Here is a 27,125-nt window from a genome sequence, read left to right as displayed (position 1 = left end):
ACTATTATTTTACTATATATTTCAATTTAATTTAGTTCTAAATTCATTGTGCTATATGTTTGACCATCGTTTATCACTATAAAACAATACACACACACACCCTTATATATTTTTATACATGTATATTATATATTTTGTTTTTACGCTGTTTTTGCGGATGAAACATTATATTTACGCAAAAAATAAATAACTTTTGCAGCTAGTTCATAAAAATTACTAATCCTATTACTTATAATATTTAGTTGAATTTTTCATTTTACTCGGATCAATTTTGTACCATTTTAATAACAAAAAAATAACTTAGCACATTTATTTCGTTTATTATAATGATCTTATGACGTGCAAAATAATAAGACAAACGCAATAGTATTATTAGTGCTGATTATTATACAAGATATCTGTATAAAAAAACAGATTGTACCGGTAAGATTAAACTATAAGGTAATAAGGTGAATGAAAAAAAAAATTGAAAATATAGTCAAAAGAATAATTATAATTATTACCTTTTGATAAATTGATTTTAATCTAATACTTTTTATAGACTCGTAGGACTGATTGATGGTTTAGTTCAAAATAATAAATTTAAAACTAATTGATTCATTTTATATTATTAGATACATGACATAAATATATTATGTAAATTGAACATAAAACATATGTATATAAAATCAACTAATTTGAAATTTAAAATTATATGAAATATCGTCTTTTGATTTATTTAATTCAATTTTCATTAAATAAAACACGCACTAATGATTGTTAAATAATTTACGCCTACATATCATAATATTATTATCATATTATTGTATTTTTTAATAATATTATAATAGTTTAATCAGAATAAAGTTTAAAATTGTCCAAAGTTGAACATTTATTCGCTGTCAGCCCGTATTTAGATTTTTTAGTTTTTATGAAATAATTATCTATATGATCAAACAGATTAGTTTTAATTAAATAATTAATACGTTTAATATAGTCTACTGATACACACACCACGGAGTTAATTTATTTTTTAATTGCATTTTTCATATTATATGTATGATATGCGATGGTATACTTTTTTTATTACTATTTTTAAAGTGTAAATCTACAATCCAAACAACAAGCTTTTTTTGTACAATAAGCTGGTTCGATAAACAGTAAATAATATAAAATATTGAAAAATTACCCAGTGGTAACACTATCAGCACGTGCATTAACTATTGAAAGAAATACTAATAAGCTAAAAGCCCTACACCATTTTATTTTATTTCTTTTTTATATTTACTATCTAATTATGTTGGGTATATCAGGTACATGAAAGATTCTTACAAAACAATACATTATTTATGGAAATTAAATGAATAGAATGTAAGTAGAGAAATAAAAATTAATCTTATAATAATATTTATTACATTTTAATTTTCACGATAAGCGTGGAGCGATAACGCACATGTGCATCGAACGGCTGTCGCTACGTTACTGGATAGTATATACTTTATTGTTTAATTTATATTATAATATTATGTTATGTAAACCACATTTTATAATTATTTTACACGTGTATCGTTTAAACAAGTGTCAATACATCAGATTTATAATATTTTAATCGAAGCGCGTATTAACAACTGCCGCAGATAACTATAAATATTATAACGATGGCAGGTAAATGATACACACAGCGATGTTGGTTGTATTGCCGTTGACGTTATACTTGTGAAGTTTTCGTGTGTTTATTTTATGATATATTGTATTCGAATAATGATTGTTACGGAGAAACGGTCCGCTGCGGGATAATAACGCAGTGCCTGTGTGTGTGTGTGTTTAACGAAAATAGCAAAATAATAACAAACAATAAAATATAAAAAACAATTGAATAAAAACAGGCTGGATAATTAAAACTCGGGCAACTATAATACTGACGGACCGATTGTGTTTTATAACCACGTTAGATTAAGTTAGGTTTTCCACAATCCACGATTACATGAATCAGAATCACATACTCGTGACTGAGTGAGTATTAATTATTATACTTGGACAAGACGTCACAACACTTACAGCGGTTGGCTATTGCAGTGGAGTAGTTTATGGGGTGAAAAGGGGGGGGCACTTGCCCCCTGATAATTTTTTGTGGCATAAAGGTATATATTTTAACCGGGGGAGGGGTGTCAGGGTTTTGATAATAATAAATATATATTATATTGCTCCCCTAGATTTTTTCCCAGTTACACCACTGGGCTATTGGGTGAAGTACGAATTATTGGTTAATTTTTCCTATACTCACGTGAAAGTCTCGTATTTTTGTCGTTCGTTCATAATAATAGTTTTTTGTTTTAAACAATAGTAAAATCACAACCAGTGATAACAAGAAATATTTAAAATTTTAAAATCTTCATTCGCTAGGCCTGTAGAATTTTTATGACCTAAATATCACAGCACATTACCTAAATAAAAATATTTAAAAATGTAGTATAATATTATAAAATACTTTGAAAGATGTAAAATAATGAAAATAAAATAATATTAAATTAAACATTATATTATCGTCTATAACACATTTTCCACTTTAGCGCTAATCACTAGAAAAAAAATTATATTACATATAAGTGTCAACTATAATCATTGTAATACAATAGTATAATTGCATAAATTAAATATACAATTTAAGTAAATTTATCACCATCCAAACAGCATTTCATAAAAAAAAAAACTCCAATGTTCTTCTATATTTAATATTTATAATTTAATTTCATAATATTTCTTAAATACATAGTAGTTATAACTACCTTTACTGTTTAATATTTGTATGTATAGTATTGTGTACCTATTAAAGTTCGATAGCAGTATATTATCGCGATATACGTTATCGGAAAAATAATTAAAGGATATTATTTCATTGGCAAACGGTATATACATAGGTAGTAGAAATATGGTATACGCAGGATAGCTGCTGCAGCATTGTTTCACGCGGGTTCATGCCAATATTTACACTATAGGTACAATATATAGGTACACGGGTACACGGTAGAGTATGCAATATTATGTAACCGGCTTTTACCGTATTTACTCCATTTATTCCGTACAATTTTTACAGCATCTTTTGGCTGGCACGGTTTTCATAGAAATTAAAAAATATAAATAACCTAATAAACCACGTGGCTGGTACCTATATAGCTGTACAAGCAGATTATTCAAGCATGCTCAACGGCTCAGCTCACTTATGCCCTTTGCATTGATGCATTGATTCGAATTCAGTTGAACTCAATTGGAACTCTGATTATCACAATATTTTATAACTCATATTACATTTTTTTGTGTCTTTTAAATAGTGTTCTGTGTCGATGCAAATCTCTTTTCTTCAAAGGGAAAACGACTTCCTTTGAATAAATTGATAAGTCAGTAATCTTTATTTTATTTCAAACCATCTAAATCGAAATTCAAACGAGATGATTCCGAATTATTAGATCTTATTATGAACTAAAGATTGTATATTGTATATAATAGATATCTTTTATAAAATATAAAATACTTATGTATATGACGTAATACTTAGTATAGTTCATATATTATTTTATATTTGTTTTTTATTTATATTTTTAATGATAAAATTGTAATAAATCAATATTAGTTACTATAACATTCAAACAATTAAAGTTTTCACTCATTTCTCTAAACCTGTAATCTTAGATTATTATCATCAGTAAGTACTTAAAGTTTAACAACTCTGAAACTAGATATTATTTCGAATACCGATTTAATCAATTTATATACATCAAACGCATCATTTACGACTATCGAAAAATGTATTTTCTTAATAATATTCATAATAAAAAATGTGGTTTTTAAAAATACTTAAAAATTCCAAATATCTGAATTTGATTAAATTTATTATTAAAAAATCATTCTTGATAATATCACTGTGTTGGTTGTTAATGGACTGGATGAAAAATACTAGATGTTGGTGTAGATTTAACGGCTCCGACACTGGACGTCGTGTATAATTACAATAATAATAGCAATATATTAGTGGTCGTAATGTTTTGCGATATTCCGAACTGCAGACCGTCAATGGATTGAAATCGATGTTCAAAACATTAAATGGGCGTCAAAAGTCGTAAATGTACGGGGGCGTCACCGTACTGGACCCGGATACAAACACCCGTGTAAAAACGTCCAGCGAAAAGCCAAAGGCCCAAATTCGGTATTGTTGTATAAAAAAAAGCATGTACGGCCATAAAGGATATAATATGAGTATATTATACATATAGTGATCAGTGCCGTGGATTTTTAGCAAATCATTATAATAGTATTTATTAGTACACCAGGAGCATGCAAAAACTGGAACCGCACAACGAAAAGAACCGATATTATTATCATGAGCTTTTGTATTTGAAAACCTAAACCACCATACAACTATTTTAAGAACCCAACCAGAAATCAATAATTTCATGTAGTATTCAGGATATTTACAAGTTATACGTAGGGTACTCCCAATTTTTATTTTAATAACGAATTTATTCAAATTATGATTATAAGAATTTTTAAGTATACCATTAAAATATATTTTTAAATATGTATACTTTGAGTACCATGTTAGTGTTCTGTGGCGATACCAATTTAATTTTTAAAATAAAAATCAGTTTTTTTCCTGATAATTGTTAAGTAGCTAGATTACCTATTTAAAAACATTGATGTATATTAACCGAATTAACAATTTTCTGAATATAATATTAAATATTTTTATACTTTTGTGAAACCATCTTAGGACTATAAATGTATTATCCTTATTCTTTAGCATAAACATTTTAATATTATATAAACTACTGATTAAAATGTTAATTTAAAGAGGTACATCCATATAATGTTCATAAAAATCAACGACTTATGTAAATAATATTAACAGGATATGCTGCTAAAAAAACATGCATCAAAACATATAAAAAGGGCACACCTGCAGGGAGACAACGAACGCTAGACTTTATGATTGTTTAAATAATATGTTTATTGACGGTCATGTAAACATGTACAAGATAATTTGGTATAAAATTAATTAGTTTAGTAGTTATAGGCGTATAGCGTTTAAATAATCATAGGAACGACGTGAACGGTTTATTCGACGTTGGCTCTAAATTTCGGTGAAACGGTTCGTCTGGAACGGTTGCCGCCAGGTCCACCAGGTCCGCCAGTTAAGCCAGCCTGTAACAAAAAGCGAAAACATTAATCATAATATAATAACACGATAATGTCATTAACTTCATTATACGTTTTTGTTGCCGAGAAACCATTTTATCTGCCCTTTTACCTAACCTAACCAGGATAATCGCACATCCGCATGCATTCGTAATCGTTCAACCCTCAAATGTGTGTATGGACGGGATCAAGGGAGTTGGGTTCCGGAACCCACAGATCTAAGATCCCTATTTTTTGTTAGCTATAAATATTTTTATTGTCTATATTTCAAAAAATACTTCACATAAAAAAAAAAAAAATACATTAAATATTAATTAATTAATTAAATTTGATTACACGTTGAACTCTATAAGATGATAAAATATCGTGAACGAGGTCTGTTAGATAATAATTGGAAATCGTTACATTATCAAATGTGAGGTAAGTATATTTTTTGTCTATAATTTATTATGATACGTATATATTAAAAAATCATTTCTGATAAAACGATTATTCCTACGAATTTCGATTGAAAAAATAATAAACAACGACACATTTATGATTTCAGTGGTTATATAATAAAATTGAAGGGCCCACTTTGGCCAAAAATAATCCTTAACCCAGCCTATAGTATACGATAGAACGTGACACGACAAAAGGAGAATAGACAAGTTTGAACATTTGTACAATGTTACCATTGGTGAGGTCTAAATCATAAAGCGTATCTCAGTATCTGTCAAGACTTACTTTTTGAGCTTCCTCCACAATACAAGTAGTCACAATTCCGGCCAACGCACACTCTTCAGTCGTCGATTGAGCTAAAATCGTATTCAAATAAACGCATTAAAATAATTATCGGTAAATGAATAATAATATTATTTATAATAGACAAGGCAAGGATGTTTATGGTTTTTATTCACATTAATATATTGTACTTTTGATCGTAAACATTACAGACAAAAATAAATCCGATTGGTAATAATATATAGGAAGCGGTTGTTTGATGTTTCAAACTAAATTGCATTATGCCTTTATAGGTTAGGTTTTTATAATTGAACTTTCTTCGATTTAATCTTTGCATTTTGTTTTTATGATATTTTCTTGTTTATAGTTTTTCAGGTTTTTCTTGAACTTAAAATTTTAAAGAACATTTTTAGAAAATATTTTTAATTATTATTTTATTTACCACGTACATATTATTATGTTCATTGACCCAACACAAGTATATTTTACCTAACTAAATATTCTCGTATAAATTATTGTTGGTGTCACTGTGTCACAGCTCATGCGAATTTAAAACACGTAGTTTCTATTAATAGTCTATTAAAAATTAAAAATTAATAATGAATAATGCATTTTATAATACCAGTTGATAGTTTTAAGGGCATACATTTATATTTTTATGCATATTTATATGCATTTTTTAGTGATTTTATGATCATATTTAATATTTATCTCGACTCTAATGGTGATGTGTATTTAACTGACTTATTTTAATATGATAGCAGTATATTATATAAGGTATACCCTGAAAATAAAATGTATAAAATAATGTGACTTAATACACATTTTCAACATTAAAAAAAAAAAAAAAATACGGCCAGGTTAAGCATAATTATAATCAATTATATTTCCCACGAGGAGACAATTTATTTTTCAAAATACTATGATTATGGCATTATTGCAATACTTGTAATTTTTTTTTATTAAGTGATTGATTTTAGAAATAGTCGAGTCTCCCTGCGGCTTTGAATTCAGAAACATCTCCTACGTACCGTTTTCATATTTATTTTAAACGTTAAATATTTCATATGTTTTCGAACTTTAGACTTGAAGATTTATTATTTTATCAACAATCTAACCATAGACCAAGTGGAGCTCATAACGTTTTATTATGAAAAATGTTTAATTTATAAATTTCCCGTGGTTGGTATACGCGTATTTCTGCTGTTAGATATATCGTCATAGGTATAATAATACCTTTCTTTGCGCAAACGTCGATGAGGTCCTTTGCCTTTTTCATCATTGTTTCGTTTGTTCCGTAATATTTCTGTGCCACCTTAGTAGCCTCTTCAACCGAAAACTTGCCCTTGTTAATCTGAACACAAATGTTTTGTACGTTACATACGCTATGTTGTTATGAAGGCCACACATATTATTATTTGCAAGAATAATAATATTGTTGTTTAACGTTTTTTGTATTAAAGGTTACTTACCACGTTGACTTTTCTCATCAGACAACCCATCATACACTGTAACGGAAAATATTAATAATAATTATACCAAGCCTTGTTGAGTTATTCACTGTAATGTTATTAAATGATAATTTTATACGTTAAAACTACATACTTTTTCGGCTTGCGTCTTTGGTATACTCATCGACCGGAACCCTTTGAGTGCGTCTAAAAGTAAATATTATCAAAACACGTTTAGTATATTATATCGTTATTGTTATTATATTTTGTTTTGTACTTATGATTGAAAACAGCGGAAGTTATTAAAATTGCAAGGGAGGGTGATTTGCCATATACCAAAAATATATTATATAAAGAAATTACAGTGTACCTATAAAATTAATATATTAAGTTGATGTACACAACTTATCTAGATGAATGTTCTTTTATATATTTTATTTTATCCGGATAAATATCACTATTATCTATAGATAATTTTATCCAGATAATTGAATTTATTCAATCGATTTATTTTTATACATAGGTGGACAATCAAGTAGTACGTAACTATCGAAATTTTCTATAGCATATTATTAATTCGTTCTATGTATAGCTATGGAGTATCGAGTATACAAAATGAATTATCATGATGATGATGATAATAATACAATTTATTATTTTCAATTATACTAGTTTATTTATAATGGGAATACATATTTATATTTTTGGATTTCGGCATAGTTTAATCAATTCCAAACATTAATATTATTTATGTTAAAATATTATAGTTATACCATAAAATCTTGTTATTTTTGTTTTTATGGTTTCGTAGTATTTAATATCGTATTACATCATAAATCATAATGTGCCTGTATTATTATATTATGTTTGTATAATATAAAATGTATAATTATAATCTATGATGATAATATAATATAGATAAAAATTTTATTTTTTCATCTTTATCCAGAAAATATCATTATAATTTATGCAGGTGACAATCGGGTTCTAAATAATGTTGACATTGATATATGTCTTGAGACTTGAATAACACATGTACGAATATTAAATGCCAATGATCACGAGTACCACTCATACAATTGTCATGTAGTTTTTTTTGTTGAAAGATCAGACTACGGATCTGGTTGGTTTTAAGCATAGTTTTATGGACCTAATTCCGGTCTGGTCCACAGAATATTGAGCAATAAAAATATGAATATATCAGTAGTGCCATCTGTCTAGGAAAATAAAATTTAAATTATTAAAACTTTTTCCCCGGCGAAGTTGAGCAACTATAAGAATTCATAATATTATTATATTGTAAAATAATATGTTATTGTATATTAATTTACAAAATACCATACACATTTTAAATAAATAATTTTAATTTTACAAAATAAATAGAGATGGCAAATGCGTACACATTGAATTTGAATTGTAATGCATTAGGTTTAGCAGTTTAGCTAAATGTAATTCGATTATGGATAAAATATTATAGGTACTCATATTTATTATTATTTTATTATACGTATTATTATATTTATTATATTTTATTATATTATAATCTATGTATTTAATAATATGTTCCTAAAGTATAGGTACAAACAAATTCTAAAAATCAAAATTTGGATTAATTAATTATTATAGGAAGAAATAAGGGTCATGCATGCTTGATGAATCAATCTGTATATCACCTGATTCGTGTGCTCTTCCTGTGTAATTTTATTTAGAAATAGAATAATAATTCGTGCAATACTACTAATAATTAATTGTAATATTATTGATAAAAATATAATAAAAGGTATAATTAACATTACCGCCAGACAACTTTGTTTCCGATATGCAACTCTGGAATATAGAGGCAGACCGATCATTTGAGTTTTGTTGATTATTTTCACCCTAAAATCATACAATAAATTTTGTTCGATCGCGCTTTTACAATATTACAATCTAATAATACAATATAATATTGCTATATTTACAATAAAATGATTTCCGTATTCCATTATTTTCTAATTTGATATACCTATTTGAGCTACCGCGAAACTCAAATATATAAACATTATTTTTAATTTGATATATACATTATATTATTATAAACTATTAAGGACTTATTTATTTTAATAAAAATAAATCAAAACGTCAAATAAAATGCATTTAAAGTTACACTATATAGCATTTGTTCCGGTACATATTCGATATACTTATATGATCACATCATTACATGTGCAATAAGTAATAACCATTGTAAAGATTTTTACGATTTGTAGATAATCAATAGTACATTTAAAATATATAAGTAAATCACCTGGTTTATTACTATGGTTTGATTTTGATATTTTATAAAGATTATTAATATTGTTGTTTTTGCATTATTTAATGAAACGCATATAAAAAAAAATCATGAAATACGAATCTTATTTCAATAACAAATTTTGTAATAACAATTTATCGATCAACTAAAATCAAATTGATATGATTTAAGTTGTTGGATAACGGGTTTGTTTTAGGATCTGGATTTTAAAACTAATACCTATAGGTATGCATATTACAATTACACAAAAAAACGAAAAAAAAATGCCTTTAAGAAATCGTCAATAGAATGGCATGCACTTAAAATACATATTTTGTAGCTAAGAAATCATAATTTTAATCAAACTGATCAAATTAATTTAAATCCGAACCCTTGTTATTAGGACGTATTAACTATATACTATAATGTGCGTAGTCCGACAACCAGCGATAATGTGTAACTGATAATTCACTAATACAATAATATGTTAATGTTGTATAATAATATAGTGTTGAACTTACGAGTACGGCGGCGACGGACAAACACAGACACGCCACTTTAAGAGCGAACATTTTTTTTGCGTTAAATAACCTGTGTATTAATAATAAATAAAAAATAATAAAGTATGTTTAATAGAAGAGTTCACGATGTATTGTTACAATGATAATATTTTATCAGAGCGATTTGTCAAAGACCGCAATTGTACAGTGTTCGACGAAAGAATAATTCGTTTTACTTTAGTTCTGTGTTTATATACTACTAAACGAAAATAAAATAGTAATAATAAATAGGAAAAAGGGGAAAAGGCAGTAATAACAATTAAAATCGACGGAATTCCCACTTCCAAGCGGATATCGGCATTATGAATATAAATATATATATATATTTGTATTATATTGTTTCCAAGAACAATAATTGTTTTAACGACAAAATAAAACGCTACGTCATTATCATTAACCAATTAAATTATAGTATTTTATTATAACGTTAATATAATATAATAATAATTATTATTCTGATGGTTTTTCACAATTTTATTCGATATATAATTAATATGTCAAGGTGATCGCTGTCGGATCAAGGAAACCGGAAAATATCATTTAAATCCTAAAGTGTGACAAACCAAAAACTAATTGTAAATATATATTTATACATGTTTATTATATTTAACTATAAACTATATCGTTTAATACATAGTGTTTAAGTGTAAAAGTAATCATAATAGTAGAAATAGTATATGATTTTAAAATGAACAAAATAATATATACGGTTGATGCGCGTTTTAATTCTTTCGGTCATCTCTTCAGATTCAATATGCCAAACTGAAAACAGAGAAAACAATATTGTAGTATAACGATCATATGAGTTACATGTAGTCAAATTTCAGACGTTTCTAAAAGGAAACTTCCAAGAAAAATTCTGCTTCAAAAGTTGGCATGTTTATAATAGGTTTTTATTAAAAATGATTAAACTTCAAACCTTTTAAAAACGTCTGAAATTTGACATCACTATGTTATTAAGTAAATTATGTGATATCAGTTGTAATATTTTGTGTAACTAAAATTTATATACAATTTAATCGTGTGAAATTCATGTAAAGCTTACGAGTTTCAAGTCGATTTGTCAAGTTTCAACTGCTTGTTCAAGCACGCCATCACTACATACGCATAATTACATGTCGCTACTACGTCCTTTGACACAAGCAGTGCTGTAATAAATAAATATATAATTATAAATATTGTATAAACATATCTACTAAAATGTTACAGGTATAGATAAACTATAAGAGTTGGTACGATTATTTTGTGTATTAGTAGAGTGATATTGGAGATGGTGAACAGGATTACCGAATTCACATGTACGCGTATGATATCAGATGTAGTTTTTCAGTCAATTTTAATAAACTGCTAGTAAAATGCGTGAAAAAATAAACTCCCGTGTCATTGTTTTCAAACGAAAATATTATGCGATCGTGTTTATACGATAATTGCAAAACAAGCGTACATAATAATATTACTATCACGTATGGTTTTAACGTGTATCGTCGAAAGCTGAGCGCTTATAAATTGTAAGGTCAAGCAGCGAGTTGTTTTTTTGCGTTTACTTTTGAATTGACTTTTAAGTGATCGTGAGCAGGTTATTGAAAAAAATTAACTTTAGTTAATTGAGTTAAGTTAACGTTACAGATATTGGTAGCTTTTTAAAATACAATATACAGAGTGATTCGTTTTTCATTAAACACTCATTGTTTCGTCAAGTTTTTAACATTTTTTTTTCCGACATTTTTAGTTTCATGCTTTTCTAAAGCCATACATAGTAATGCATAGTTATTCCTTTTTAGCCCTTATTTTTAATAATGAAATCACTATCAACTTTTGATTTTCAAATGGAAATCTATATTTAAAATGTCGTAGGGCAATAGTAGGGCTATTTTTTATGAATTTTAACGATAAAATTATTATTTTTCGTATAACCGTTTGTGAGTTATAGCTGCTCAAAGTTAGGTGGTTTGAGATTTTTAGATGTTCGCCCTAATCGCCCCATAGGTTAAACATTATTAAAGTCAACGAAAAATCATAGTTTGAATGTTAAAATTCATAAAAAAAATAGCCCTTTTAATTTAGTACATTTTAAATATAGGTTGCCATTTGAAATTCAAAAGTTGATAGTGGTTTCACTATTAAATAAAAGGTTGAAAAAAATAAAAATCGAAAAAGAATCACTCTGTATACAACATTGATTTTTTATCTTGTCGCGTTCATTAGGTATTACTATTTATTGATGATACTATATAGATTGACGATATAGCACAGACCTATATCGATGTTTGCACACTTTTCTGTCCGCCACCGGCTAATATTATAATATAATTATAATTATTATAAAACGATATAAAATGGTTAGTAATATCACCTTCTTCGTAACACTTGTTGTTTATATTCTCAATTGTATCCGTTGACCATTCCGACCAGTATTTCTTCAACCCCGCTTCCATGCCAGTTTTGTTGTACGAACCATCGTCGTTCAACTGAAATAATAAAATATATGTGTTACGTTACTTTTTACCGAGTCACGTGTATACGGAGTAAACGTTTAAAAAAAAAATAACTAAACGCATAAATTGTTACCAGTCCTAGTTTGCTGATCATACATTTCATCAGGCACTGAAAACAAGAAGCAGAAAAAAAAATTAAATTAAATTAAAAAGTCATAAGTTGTTGTTTTTAGACGTTTCGTCGTATACATTAATCTGGGAAATAACCCGGCGCGATAGAACCGGAACGCTTTTCTTTTTTAAGATCAGAAATCGAGATCGGGTTACCGATGTTTATTGGAAAATGTTTGGTTTTTTATAGATTCAAAAGATATATATATATATAAATATAGTTTGTAAATCATATTTGTTAGTTTTACTTAATGCATATAATATGATATAAAAAAATCTTATCATCGTATAATATTATGATAAATGTAAGTTTAAAATAAAGGTAAGCAAGTGTGTACCATCACGCTGATGTACAGTGTAGGTGTTGAGCGGGTTACTGTAATGGATGTGTTTAATTTAAATTCGCCGATATATCATTGTATACGAAAGACGATTCTGAGCGGAGCCAGACCATCAACCTGTGCCAGTATCACTAAGTATATTTCATTTTTATCAAAGTAATTTATTCTGCTATTAATATTACAATAGGTTGATTTATTTTTTCTTTTCCGAGAACATTGAATTTATTTTATTATTAATATAATATAATATATTTATACCATATATTAATAATTGTATTATTTTTTGACTCAATACCACCTTACCGTGAAACAGTGTGAATCCATATATTCCGGTTCATAATATAAATAGGTAATATATTAAATTTAATCTACATATTATTTTGAAAATTCCGTTGCGTAGGTATAGTTAAATTCATAATATACGTAAAAGTTCCCACGAATACAGTTTTTGAACTATAACAAAATAATGAACATTATTATTTTTTATCTATAAAATATGTAATTTTGTTGAATTTTAACTTAAAATATCCATAAAACATAATTATTATGTTTATATATTTTTAGATTTTTCTGTTCCAGTATGGACACTTATATGGAATATTATACTAATTTTTTAAACCTTATAGTAACACAAATTGAAGATTTTATAAACTTTTACCACAAAATGCTTTTAGTAAGTAAATTTTTGTGATTTTGACGAATGTTTTAAAAATTTAAACTTCTAATACATATAAAAAAAATTGTGTTTATTTGTCTTCATAAATTGTATAAATATTTAAGAACAACTTGTAGGAAAACTTGTATTGCATTTTAAGAGTTTAGCGAATATTTTTTATTGATATTTACAAAAAGTCAAAATATTTTGAAAATCATACCACATATAGAATATTATTATATAAATACTTGGTAAAAGTTCAAAGTTTTTACAGTTATTTTTTTTTAAATTATAAAAAAATAAAAATTCTGTTCTGTCAAAACTGGTTTGGCGTAAACATTTCTGTTTTTTCTTTTATTTTTCCTCCTAATAAGTAGTAGGAATATTTTACTTTTAATCCTCTTAAGTACAAACTATACTAACTAGATCTAATTTTCTATCAGAAATTATCCCCGAAGTAGAAACTCAAAGCATTTTTACTGCTCCAAAAGGTGACAACCACACAAAAACAAAATATACATATCGTAAAATGAATCCATTAGCTCCGCTCAGAATATTGAAGAATCAATAATTATAAATCCAATGTTTGTGTTTGTTTTATAACAGTTGATTTAAGAATTTAATATTAATTTTATATTCTGACAAACTAAAACTTAAATAGTTAAATCTATAAAATTATTAAGGTCGCTGGATTTCGTAGGTATATACAACAGTTTCATAATACCACTGATTGCTATTAACTATATTATATTTAATTAATAACCACCGTATAATTGTATTCATTTTGTTCGCGAAATTATATATTATTTGGACAGCATTTTATTTCCCGAAATTAATTTATGCTTAATTGTAATTGACCTCGGGACTCATTCCATCAAATATTGGAATCAATACGTAAATCAATCATTTTGACAGATGTAATATTCATTTACCAGCGGTTATTATCTAATATGATCAATTAACGGATGATGAATATTCACAATATTACCTTTCCAGTGTCCGAAGTTGGCACCTTGTAGGATTTGACTATGACGAGATCATCTAATGAATAAATAAGAAAAACGAGATTTACATTAGTTTTCCAAACAAATAAATTACATACAAAATATATTATATATTTGTTTGTGTAACTCTTACAAATTATATCACGGCGAATAATATTTTTCGCCGAACACATAATACGTGATATCATTATGTGATAAACTGATAACTATATCGTTCTACGAACCTATGAGTTTATACGTTATGGTACTCATAATTCGTTTGTAATATTATAATATACCTAGTTGATAAATACCTATTATGTGCAGGGTCGTATTATATGGAAATCGTAAAATTCTCTTGGACTTTAAAAAAAAAAAAAAATTATTAAATAGTGTTTTTTAGAAAAAAACAATCACAATATTGTTGTAAATATTCATAAATAATTTTTAGTTACTTGATATTTCATTATAATAGATATTATTTCCATTTTAATACATAGTGATAATACATGCATTTGCTATAGTTCAACTAGGTATTAAATAAACAGAACTCCGCCATTTTGTAAGTTAAAACATTGAAAACGAGGGACATATTTTTAAGAAGTCTTAGTTAGTCTGTTTGACAACACGTTCAAGGGCGTTTAACTCAACTTTATGAACAGACATAGTTATATCATGTTATGAACTAAAGGCAAATTCTAATCATCATATAGGTACTCGTAGCTGACGTCAGTACTGCTTATTCAAAAATCATTCATTTTTCGTAGACCACTATGTGCTTATAACTACATAAAAAAAGGCGTACCTGGCTATTAAATTTGCCCAAGAGTCTCAATTAAAATTATTTTTTCATACATTAATAATATTGTTTTTATTTTGTGCATTATAAATATCTTAAAACGTTTTTTTGTGTACATAGATTATGTTGTTTTCTACTGATCCACACCAATACAAAAGTTATATTATTCAATGTTTATTAACATTGAATAATAAAAAGTGATAATGAAGTTTTTTCGAAATTAATTTGATTTTTTTAAGAATAAATAAATCACAGAGCAGTATATCACCCTAAGACTTTGGTACAAACAGTTTTAGAAATCAAAAAGTATTATAGTTTGAATTTTGATTTTTACACATAAAAATGTTCATAAAAACCATCTAACTAAGAATCTGCAGTAAAATCTAAACCTATTGATTTAGTGCCTAAATATTTGTCAATAATTATATTTGGTAAAAGAAACAGCAAAAAGAATAAATTGTCTATCATTATTTATAATTTGTGCTTGTACAACAAAAAAACAATGCTCGTACGTAGTAATTAAAAAGTTGTATCTCAATACATATATATATATATATATTTATATATTTATTTTATAAGCATAGAAATCGAATAAAATTTTTGGTGGTAAATTTATTCCGGACCAGTGCACTGATGACATTTAGTGAAATTATTACAGCTGTAGTGTCTATATTATTGTGTTATAAAAAACGTTGCAGAAATAAAAGTAATAGAGGAAAAAATCAACGCTCAATTTAGATAAACAGAAGTTAATTAAGTGTAATTACCAATACCTATATTATATTCATGGTTGTCCAGTATCAAAGGCTGTGTGACGAATAATATTTAACGAGACGTTGATAAATATTATGCAAACTAATATAAAAATCATTATATTATACACTACTATGACAAAGCACCATTGTTTAAAAACACAGTGGTTATTATTACTAATTTCGTGCGCAAATTATTGAAATATAATACCGAAACTGCGATTAAAAAGTGAAAAATTGTTTTTTTTTAAACGTAATAATAGCATGATAACTTAGTAAAGTCTTAACTCGTAAGAGCACGTTGTAAGACACGTGAGTGTTGTTTTCATCTTAGTAACACGAAACAAAGCAAATTTTATATTCTGAATACTATTTGCTCTATTATTTTTAATATTAGAATTTATTTATTTATTATCAAATTTAAAGGTAAGCATATTATCCAGTGCTCTATACGTAAGGTTTTTATGATATTTTAATCTGTATAAGCATGATTTCATATTATGGTAATTTTAAATTACTCATAATCGATAAATTATTTTTACGTGGTATGTGTGAATAATAAGAAACAATATATTAGTTAGATTATTTTGTTTGCTTGGTCATGATAATTTTTAAATATAACACAAATTTAATTCTTGATGCCTATACCTATTTTAAATTTACAAATAATATTTTTTTGCATAATATTATACTTGCATGTACTTATTGATTATTTTTGGTTTTCATAGAAATTTGATAAAATAATATAAATCAATACCCAATTTTATTATAATGAAAATTTCATATACAATTTAAAAAATAATTACTGTAAAAATATATATATATATTATAGTAAATTGTTTATTATAACATTACGTTGAAATTGTATTTTTAATATTCTTATTTTTTGTATTTTATGATATGATTATAGCATTAAAAAGAAAATATTTTACTCCATTATATTATTATGAAATATGAAAAATATACAAACCTAACCTTATCGGTAATAAACGGTATTAACATCCAATAAGAGTAATAACAAACATCTTTGTAATTCAATTTAGAAAATAATTAATCGTTGTACTTGTAAATTGCATTTAAATATTATAGTTTGTTTCGGGAATACAATACACAATAATACAATGCAAAAAACTGAATTTTTTACGTAAAAAAAAAATCTGCACTGTGGCACAAAATTTTTAACCAATTGACCGCATGGGACGGAGTATATTGAGCGGCATGTGAACAGGACGAGAGTGATTTGCAAATAGATTACTGCAAACTACGTTGTATAATCTAACATTGATGAGATTAAAATCAACAATGCGCTAAGTATATTATCACACATGCACGATTCACGCGACGTGCTCGGTGATCGATGTATTTAACTGTGTGTAGTAGTTACAGATCACGAATGGTATAGTCGGCGGTTTACCACTATAACATATAATATTGTACGCAACATCGGATCGAATAACAGACAACCCGGCGATTATAATATTATAATTATATTTGATTTGGTTGCAATGCGTGAGCGCGGAAGTAATCATAATAATAATTATAATATAGAGGGTTAAGGTGATTATAATATATTTTACACATTATTGTTTTCTTTTAGTCGTGTGTATAATATATTGAACCTAAGTTAAATTATAGATATGTTTTATGTACGTATTACGTAGAAGCAGATATTTTACATTTTATTTGGTATTTTTTGACATATTTTTTCTTTTTTGACGTTTCGAATAGTATTTTACAAGTTTTTAGAACACATGTTTTACAATTTATATTTATACCAAACGTAAAATGTTTTACAAATTGTATTTTTGTCATAAACTGCATCATATTAGGAGAAGAACAGTGGTCATATTTAGTGTCAAAATCGAGTAACTTATAGGTGTGCAATACGTCCAATATACATTGACAGTAAGAGAGGAAATGCTAGAAGTATTTATTTACTTTTATTATACATTTATAGTGTTATTAGGTATTTTAAAACTGATTTTTGAAAAATAAAATCACCTAATACAATTATAATAATATGATATTGGTACGGTATTTCACTTATAAACATTTTTAAACGTACCTTAATACACTATGTGATATTTTTAAAGAAACTTTTTAATAAATTATTGTACCTATAGGCCCTAGACAATAATATTATTATAACAGCTGATGAAAATCTTTAAATTGTTCGCTAGAAAGTATTTCGAATTCATGGGACTGCCAAAAGGCAAAACGCATAACTTTGTGTGTTCGATTATTGTGGTATAGTAGACAGTATTCACATTTAATTTGATCACACTGCATATATATATTGGTATGATCTTGTCGTATTATCAAGTACATTATTACACGTGTATTAAGCGTGAAAATCCGATACTTTCGAAAAAAAATTACTTAATTAAAAGTTACACCTACCTAAATAAAATACACATTTTTTCTAAGCCTCGAAATATGCTATTTAATGCACCACACTGTAATACACGTAACACAGCACTAATACCTACCAAAGTTCATTATGAGTACAGTAGAATTATAAAGTGTGTATTGAATAATGACTAACGAGCGATAATATATTAAGCTATGTATGCCCAGTAGTATAGGCTACAAACAACAGTAAAAAAATAAAATCATTAAAAACGAGAATATAGAACTATAAGCACTATATTTGGCTAATGCAAAATAAACATAAACACAATGGCCGGCTAACGTGGTGATAATAATGATTTAATAAATATCAGTAACCTAACCTTATCTTATTTACAATTAATTGATCCAACAGATTTGAACAACAGTGAAATAAAACATGAAGCATCTCATTTCAATTTCAAAATCAGCAAAAAAAAACATCTAAACATTAAACCACTCCTACTTTAAGAAATCATTCTAAAAGACCAACCTGACCAACCGCACTATAGCTTAAAAGTAAATTGTCTTTTATTTTCCAATATATTATAACATAAAATAATAATATAAATAATATATAAATAATATAGGGTAATTTTTCATTAAAATGGTAATATTGTTACACACATTTTTCATTATTTAATGATAAAACAAGAATAATAACCAATAATTGAATGAGAATTTGTAATATTTATTTTTAGTAACTAATTATAATTTTTGAAAATTATTTAAATAAAAAATAGACTTTGCTATAAGCTTTACAAAACTATATTGACGTTATAGTCGCTCCAGAAGAATTTCATTTTTTTTTTTTATATTTACGTAGAGATCACTTAGCTTTTCCACTTCCAAATAAGGCTCCATACTAATTCCACCCAAAACATAGAAATTGTGATGAATTATATATACTATTATACTAGTTCCGTTTCTGGTATTTTAAAAGGATATCCGATTTCCGTTTTAAGCTCAAAATTATTTATAACACTATATATTTAAATAAATTCTAAGTAGAACAATATTAATTAAAATTTGTCTGTATTCTCCAGTTGTGTTTACATATTTCTAGCAATTTAAATAATTGTCCAATAAATAGATTCAATCCTAGACAATTTATTAAATAAATTATATTTCACCTAAATCAATATTTCTACCTCATAATATGTAACCTAATTTTCCACACAGTTCTTTGCACATTAAGTATAAACAATTCAAACAATATTTGTCATTTAAAATTAAATATAATGTTTATTTCCTATTCAAATTTGTATACATTTATATATTAAGACCTCCCTTGCCAAGGCCGTTAATTATTTGTTAAATTTGTTAATTAAAATAATGTTAAATAATGTTTGGTTTTTTGAACTTCTTAGGTAATAAAAAAATAAGTTTATTTCAAAATGGTTTGAATATTATTTATATATTTTATAGAATCTACAAAGATTACATTTTATAAATAATTTAATACTCTAAAATCAGTGGTAAGTAACATTGTATGTATTACAAAATGCATTTGTTAATATAAATATTAATACATATTAATATAACACTAAAAAAGTATGTATATAGAGCATCGTTCTAAATTATTGGATTTCGATCGATAAAATTTACATTTGAAAACGATATCTACATCGATAATAATAATTCATTTAAATATAATAATATAATGCACATAATATATTCAAGCATAATAGGATCATGTAATAATCTTGTATATTATTATAGTACCTATTACTTGCACATTCCGTTCACATTATCGTAATTCGATATTATAATCGTAATGATCAACACATACTTATATTAATTATAACAATTTAACTGCAAGAAATGCACTTTTTTAATGCATTTGAAATTGTTCATTCTCGTACCACGGAAAAATTATTATCGACATAAAGAACGATTTTAGATTACAATATATCGGTTGTTTATATTTTTAGAACACGTTATTCTACCTATTGTAACTACCTAAGGTAAATTTTTAATTTGTTGTTGATTTATAATTATGTTATTTGTATACACTTTCATCTGTTGACGATTTGATATACTGTCGTAGAAAATCGACACCTAATTTTAAAGATTATAAAATAAAATTGTTTGTTTTATTCAAACTTAAAATATTAAAATGTATTAATTTAAGTATAAATAAAATATAATTTACAATAAAAATATACATTTTTATAGGTTTAAATAATTATAGATTTTGAACGCACTATGCGATCAATGTAAATTTTAAAATCATTTTAATATTTTATAAATGATTGGACTAGATAATATAATCTACTCTATTTATTCCTGAATAAGTTACTAAAATTTATATTGTAGATAGATATATAGATGGGTTAAGTAGATAAAAATGTGTACATTGCGACAGATCGTCGTAATGACTTATTATGAAATCAATGTTTAATGAAAATTTACTAGGCTTATTTTTACATAATTTATTTATCATTAATTGTATTATAGGTAAAAATTTGGAGTAAAAATTTTAAACAGAATTAATTATTATTATAAAATAAGTTATTTTACGTCGTTAATAATACAAATACTGCGTTGTGCGGGCATACAAGAATATTCTATTGGCACAAAAAAAAAAAAAATTGAGTAAATATTTTAATTTAACTCTTTCATTACCAGCGTCCATTACAATGGACATGAATTAATTATGATTACTATCGAAGATAGTAATAGATAAAGATAAATTCTAAACTAATGAATTCTAATTTTAAACTAAACTAAAGATATGTTCAAGAATCGTAATTGTAAAAAATCCCGGAAAAATAATTTTTAACAGAAAAAAAACCACTACAGATAAAAATTACACGTGTAAGTGGACAGTTAATGGGTACTAAATTCCAGTTGATAGATAACGATTACCTATATCCAGGAAATATATGTTTTGACAAAGTAAAAATTAAATGTTTACTAAATGATGTGTGCTATTGTTATGTAAGTAATAAAATATTATGTAACTCAAAATTGCATAGTAGTTTTTCATGAGTAAAATAAATTTGAATAATAGTTAATCAATTTGATCGTATCTATACATTTAGTTTGTATAAGACATATTCACATATTTGCCGTTTATTATATCATTGCCTAAGGAACATCAATTTATTGATTATAATAGCTGTAATTGTAAATAAAAAACTTTATAGACATCTTAGTAGCGTTTTCTACATCAATTAGGCATTTTCAAAAATTAAATGGAAATATTATCAATTAATAATACCTATATACCACAGGAAATTATTTCATTTTTGTCAAGTTATTCTTGATGGATTTCATTAAATACTACATTGAACTGCTCGAATATAATTGTTTGCATCTATACCGAATAACTATATCACGGTCGATCCTTTAAACAAAAATAATATAAAACTTCATAGTTGGCACTTTGGCATTCACCATTCATAAATATAATAAACTCAAAAAATAAAGGTCAATGCGAAAATGAAACTAAAAGGCTAAGGCTATAATGTGCATGTCATACCAAATAACGACGATAAAGCGTTTGCAAAACGTATGCCGATACATCATTGTAGTCGTTATTCGTATAGGTATAAACAGGGTGATTCACCAACCATTCCAATTTTTCTTTAATATTGTATTTAAAAAAATTTTGATCTTTGGAACTTTTAAATATTAGTCTTCAAGGCCGTATTTTAAAATAATTTGACTTTTTATTATATTTAAAAGTGTCTTGTGTGAATACAAACCCTTTTTTTTTTACTAAAAAATGTTACAGATTTCTTGTTAATGTTGATTAGTATAAATTACAATTTTAAATATAAGTCGCCGAATTATTAAACTATAAGAATTATAATTCTTAATAATAGATTTAAATATATAAGGCATATATAGGGTATTATAATATATAAATATTAAGATGACTTAAAAATTAAATTTATTAATTTAAAAAAATGTGTGGTTTGTAAAAATTGTATGAGTTAATAAGTATTAAGTATTATATTAAGTACTAGACTGAAAATTAAATCCATTTCATATTTTACGTTTAACCGTTAACTTTATTAAGTTTAATAACTTGAAAATAACAAATTTTAATTGATATTTTAATACATTAAAGTTTAAAAAAAAAATATATGCTTAAAATTTACAGTAAAAGAAGTGGTTCTCATTTAAAAGAAAAATTAATAAAAATAAATTTATTTCTTACTGGCATATAAAAAATATTAAGTATTTGAATATTATGGTTTGAACAAACTATTTTTTAGTATGAAAAAATTTCAAAAATCCAAATTTGAATACATATCTACATTATCAAAAGATAAAAAGATATTCTTAAATTTACCTGCTGGAGAATTCTGAATTATTTTAACAATCAACAATCGTTAATTTTAAAAATATTAAAGTTTCAGTTTTTTTTGTATTATTTTTAATTTAAAGTAATTTCAAAAAACAAAACAATTCTTGAAAAAAGTATACTATGTTTTTTTGCAATATAATAATATGTTATACCTACTTAACTAGTGACCTACTCTTTCAGTATTAGATTACTACGAGCATATTGAAAACCCGAGATAATTAATAAAATGATAAAAAATAATAAACAATATAGTTTTTCCATCAAAAATCTTTTATTTGTAATTCAAACTACCTACGACCTATGTAGATATCGCTTATCAAAACAATGTATGTATACTTTTCGAGGTATAGGAGTATATTTTACATCGAAAGATTCACCCTGTATGGGTGCACGCACTCGGGTGATCAACAGTGATTCACTATACGATGATCGATAACGATGAACATCCTATATACTAGTATATATATTATTAACGTTGCGGTTAACGTCCGGTATCTGCGATGTCAGCGCGCACATAGGTACCTATCATCATCATAATATAATATTGTCTCGTAGCATTAGTTGATTATCCGGACGTTTGGTCGATTTTGTAACTCTGACCCGTGGCAGTTATAATATAATACAATGTCATACGTGCACTATTTACTCACAAATACATAATATCTATAAGGGTATTTTATGTTATAGTATTAATGATAGAATAATAACACGACCGCAGTGTCAAATGATAAAGATGTTCGTGTTTACGTTTAGTTTTGTTTATGCGTTAGTTTTTCTTATTATTATTATGTTTGTTTTTTTTTTTTTTTTTTTAGATTATATTTGTAACGTCGAAAAAAATAACCGCAGGAAATACGTTCGGAAACGTGACAGAATATAACAATGTCGACGACGAAACGGTTTTTACCTTCGCTGGCGTTGCACGCTTTTCCGTAGTGATCGATTTGTTCCGTCGTAAATCGCCCCTGTGTACAAAAACATACACACATTAAAATAATAATAATAATAATAACAACAACAATGAAAATATTATTTATTTACTGTTCAAAATATAATTCAAAACAGATGTAACTATTGTTTTATATAACAATAATTATATAGGTATACTGCAACATGTATTTGGATGATGTGACAGACAAATAATATACAAATTATAACGAGCATTATCAATTATATCAAGTATATTATGCTTTTTAATTTATACATAATATTGGTTTTATTAAATATATATAATATATTTTATATGTTAATATTCAGGGTTATTTATCGAGGACGATCGTCCCTCTTGTGTCATTTAATGAAACATTAATTATTCAAACTTTGAATTTTAAAATTTTTGAGTGGACTTAAAGAACAAAAAGTAAACAATATTTAATTGCATAAATGAGAACCACTCTTTATTATTTATAAAGTATTTATCTTATACTTTTTTTGAAAACGTTGATGCATTTAAATCGAAATTTCAACTAATTGAGTTATTAAACTTGTATACCAAACATTATGCGTATATAGTGCCATAATGGTCCTTAATGATGATTTTACAATACGGATAAAAATAAGTGATTTTTAATATATTACTTATACGTATACTCAGATAACTTTTTCAAATTATTTAAATTTTATAAATTAATATTAACTACAATCATTATAAAATAATTATTAGCCCCAATTATATCCTTAAACCTGTGATTACGGACCATTTTTTTCAGGCATCAAGTTCAACAAGTTGGAATTTACTTATTTGGAATACATTTTGGATACGTAAATCAAAATTATCAAAAAAAGTCTATTTCTGAAGAATTTAATATAATTAAAGGTAATACATTTTAAAAAAAAGTTTGTGTCGATACAAGACACTATAAGGACAACACTTAAATTCCATAAAGAGTTAAGTATTTTAAAATATTATGGTCCTTTAGAGTTTAGACCTAAGTATACTTAAACATGCCAAACGTCATAGTTTAAATTGGTGGTTGTGTACATTATACACAATACGCATGAACTCAAAATAAAAATATTATAAATGCGAATTCGTACAATTCACCTATCTATTTATATATTATATATACCTACTATACATATCATTTTTAAATACGGATTGGAAATGTATACACGACGGATTTTTAATATTACTCAGAACGGTAAAAATTGTATAATAGTATCACAGTTTTTAAAGATACAATTTTGATTTTCTGCTGTCCGATTTCGATCGGACACGGCAAATAAAAAATCACGTCCGATCATCTATAACCAATATCTGTTTCAGACCTTGTATAGTATACGGAGATTCACAATAAATTGTACTAGGTACGCAATGATGTTTTTACCGCAATCAAAATACCTACTCCCGCTATAAAGGTCACGCTACATGAGAATGCGGAAAGGGGGCAAATGATCAGACGTCATTAATCGTTTATTGTTGTAATGGCCAGACAACAAATTATAAATTCAGTCAGCATATCAGCCAGAATCAAAATGATATCATAATATATTATATAATGTATTATATTAGAGCGTGGTCTTTGTGTAACCTAAGAATTGGAATCTTGACGATTTTATAGGCTTGTGTTGCCCTCAGAAAAATAAAGGGTTCGGATATTCAATTAACAATGTGTTCGGTAAATACATGTATTAATCATTTCGAATTATGATTTCTTCTACGAATAACAATAATTACATAACCATTGAGGCTTTACAAAACAAATTTCCTAAAAGTAAAATAAATGCAAATGTCTGTATTTTATTATCAAAAACAAAATTGTTACATTACCATTACAAATTAATTTCATGGCGAGAAGCAACCATAGTAAAACTAAATTTTGTTAAACGATTAATTGCAACTGAATCCATAAAAAATTATAATTCGCAAAACTGTATAAAAAAAAACGTGGATACCTGAACATTTAAATGTCTTACCGATTAAGATAATTGGAAAGGGTGCGCATAATTTTTTTTTTTTTTAAAGAATTAAGAATTTTTCTTTCCACATCTCACTTGAATTTAAGCACTGGATAAATGTATCGATTTTACAATATCTGAATATAGTTTAATATGTTTATATTGTTTTTCTTTTCTTTTTCTTTATTGTATTTGAAACTCGGACATTTTGAAACAAAAATGCTCCAATCACCAACTTTGAGGGTGGTTTTTGGTAGTAAAATGGATTTAGTAAGTACTTTGGTGACCATGGTTTGCAAAAATCTCCACACAGAATCGTTTTTCATTGTATACATTGATTTATAGTTGAATTTAAATTTAACGCATTTATTACAGTAACTCAATTACGATGTATACTCGACATTAACTATACAGCAGATCGTTTATCTACTTAACGGTATTTTTTTTCTCGATATATAATGATTCTAATTTGTTCTACGTCAAAAGGCTTGATGATTTAAGCAGTTAAAAATATCGAAAAAACATTTTTATAATTTTTCTTTTCATAAACTATTAAATATAATTAAATACGATATTATATCTAACAAATTCTTCCTTATTAAAACGGACCATGTGGTTTTTTTGTTTTAAAAACGAATGCAAAAACACATGTATTTGTGAAATTGTTATCTTACAATGTACCGAATATAATTTAAAAAGGATTGGATTAATGTTAAATCGACAAGTAAAACAATATTAACTTGTTTTTTTTTTTTTAAACAACAAATTTAAAAACTAATAAAATAATAAGTTAAAACGCGTAAGGACGATTTTTATTCAGAAAATTGGATCTTTAGGTTCCAGTCCACCTCTGCTAAACGAGGTATATTCCACGTATCATATATTATATTATTATGAATTCGTATAGACTTTACAATCGTAAGAAAATTTCGCACCCGGCGCTTAGTGCAGTCTGAAAATTATAATGTCAATACTTACGAAGCTACATGAAATCAACATCCCAATACTGAACAGCAATGATATGTAGAACGTTGGCGAAATCATTTCGTAAGTTTATTGCGTTTGTGCGGACCCGAGAATTATTGTCGTTATTATCACTCTGTCGGGACACCCCGTCGGAAAAAGACTGTGCACGTCGTCTTATTACAATATTACAGTAATACCTATACATTATATAGGTACAAATTGAACGACCGTCCAGACAGAC

At 26.2% G+C, this 27,125-nt stretch overlaps 2 protein-coding genes across 2 annotated transcripts; both read right to left on the bottom strand.

The window, feature by feature from the left end:
• Nucleotides 1-4,956: 4,956 nt before the first annotated feature.
• LOC132921448 (general odorant-binding protein 28a) lies at nt 4,957-10,356 on the bottom strand. The gene is made up of 7 exons (XM_060984486.1): nt 10,137-10,356; nt 9,140-9,221; nt 7,498-7,550; nt 7,365-7,400; nt 7,129-7,246; nt 5,896-5,966; nt 4,957-5,175 (listed from the first exon to the last, which is right to left on the bottom strand). Exons 1-7 carry the CDS (start codon nt 10,185-10,187, stop codon nt 5,089-5,091), a joined length of 498 nt encoding a protein of 165 aa, XP_060840469.1. The 5' UTR covers nt 10,188-10,356; the 3' UTR covers nt 4,957-5,088.
• Nucleotides 10,357-10,562: 206 nt separating this feature from the next.
• LOC132921450 (uncharacterized) lies at nt 10,563-27,082 on the bottom strand. The gene is made up of 7 exons (XM_060984489.1): nt 26,897-27,082; nt 23,928-23,985; nt 14,766-14,818; nt 12,744-12,779; nt 12,529-12,643; nt 11,221-11,323; nt 10,563-10,937 (listed from the first exon to the last, which is right to left on the bottom strand). Exons 1-6 carry the CDS (start codon nt 26,960-26,962, stop codon nt 11,226-11,228), a joined length of 426 nt encoding a protein of 141 aa, XP_060840472.1. The 5' UTR covers nt 26,963-27,082; the 3' UTR covers nt 10,563-10,937; nt 11,221-11,225.
• Between the last annotated feature and the right edge of the window lie 43 nt (nt 27,083-27,125).

This window comes from Rhopalosiphum padi, chromosome 2 (assembly GCF_020882245.1).
Source record: "Rhopalosiphum padi isolate XX-2018 chromosome 2, ASM2088224v1, whole genome shotgun sequence".
In the NCBI taxonomy this organism is placed as follows: domain Eukaryota; kingdom Metazoa; phylum Arthropoda; class Insecta; order Hemiptera; family Aphididae; genus Rhopalosiphum; species Rhopalosiphum padi.
This window is presented reverse-complemented; position numbering and strand designations above follow the sequence as displayed.

Excerpts from the sequence above, each read along its gene's own strand:
- LOC132921448 (XM_060984486.1), bottom strand. The coding sequence starts at position 10,187 with ATGTTCGCTCTTAAAGTGGCGTGTCTGTGTTTGTCCGTCGCCGCCGTA. Across the intron at positions 7,551-9,139 it reads GGAAACAAAGTTGTCTGGCG|ACGCACTCAAAGGGTTCCGG; the intron begins GTAATGTTAATT and ends ATTTACTTTTAG. Across the intron at positions 7,247-7,364 it reads TGATGAGAAAAGTCAACGTG|ATTAACAAGGGCAAGTTTTC; the intron begins GTAAGTAACCTT and ends ATTTGTGTTCAG.
- LOC132921450 (XM_060984489.1), bottom strand. The coding sequence starts at position 26,962 with ATGATTTCGCCAACGTTCTACATATCATTGCTGTTCAGTATTGGGATG. Across the intron at positions 23,986-26,896 it reads TGTTGATTTCATGTAGCTTC|GGGCGATTTACGACGGAACA; the intron begins GTAAGTATTGAC and ends TTTTGTACACAG. Across the intron at positions 12,644-12,743 it reads TGATCAGCAAACTAGGACTG|TTGAACGACGATGGTTCGTA; the intron begins GTAACAATTTAT and ends TTATTATTTCAG.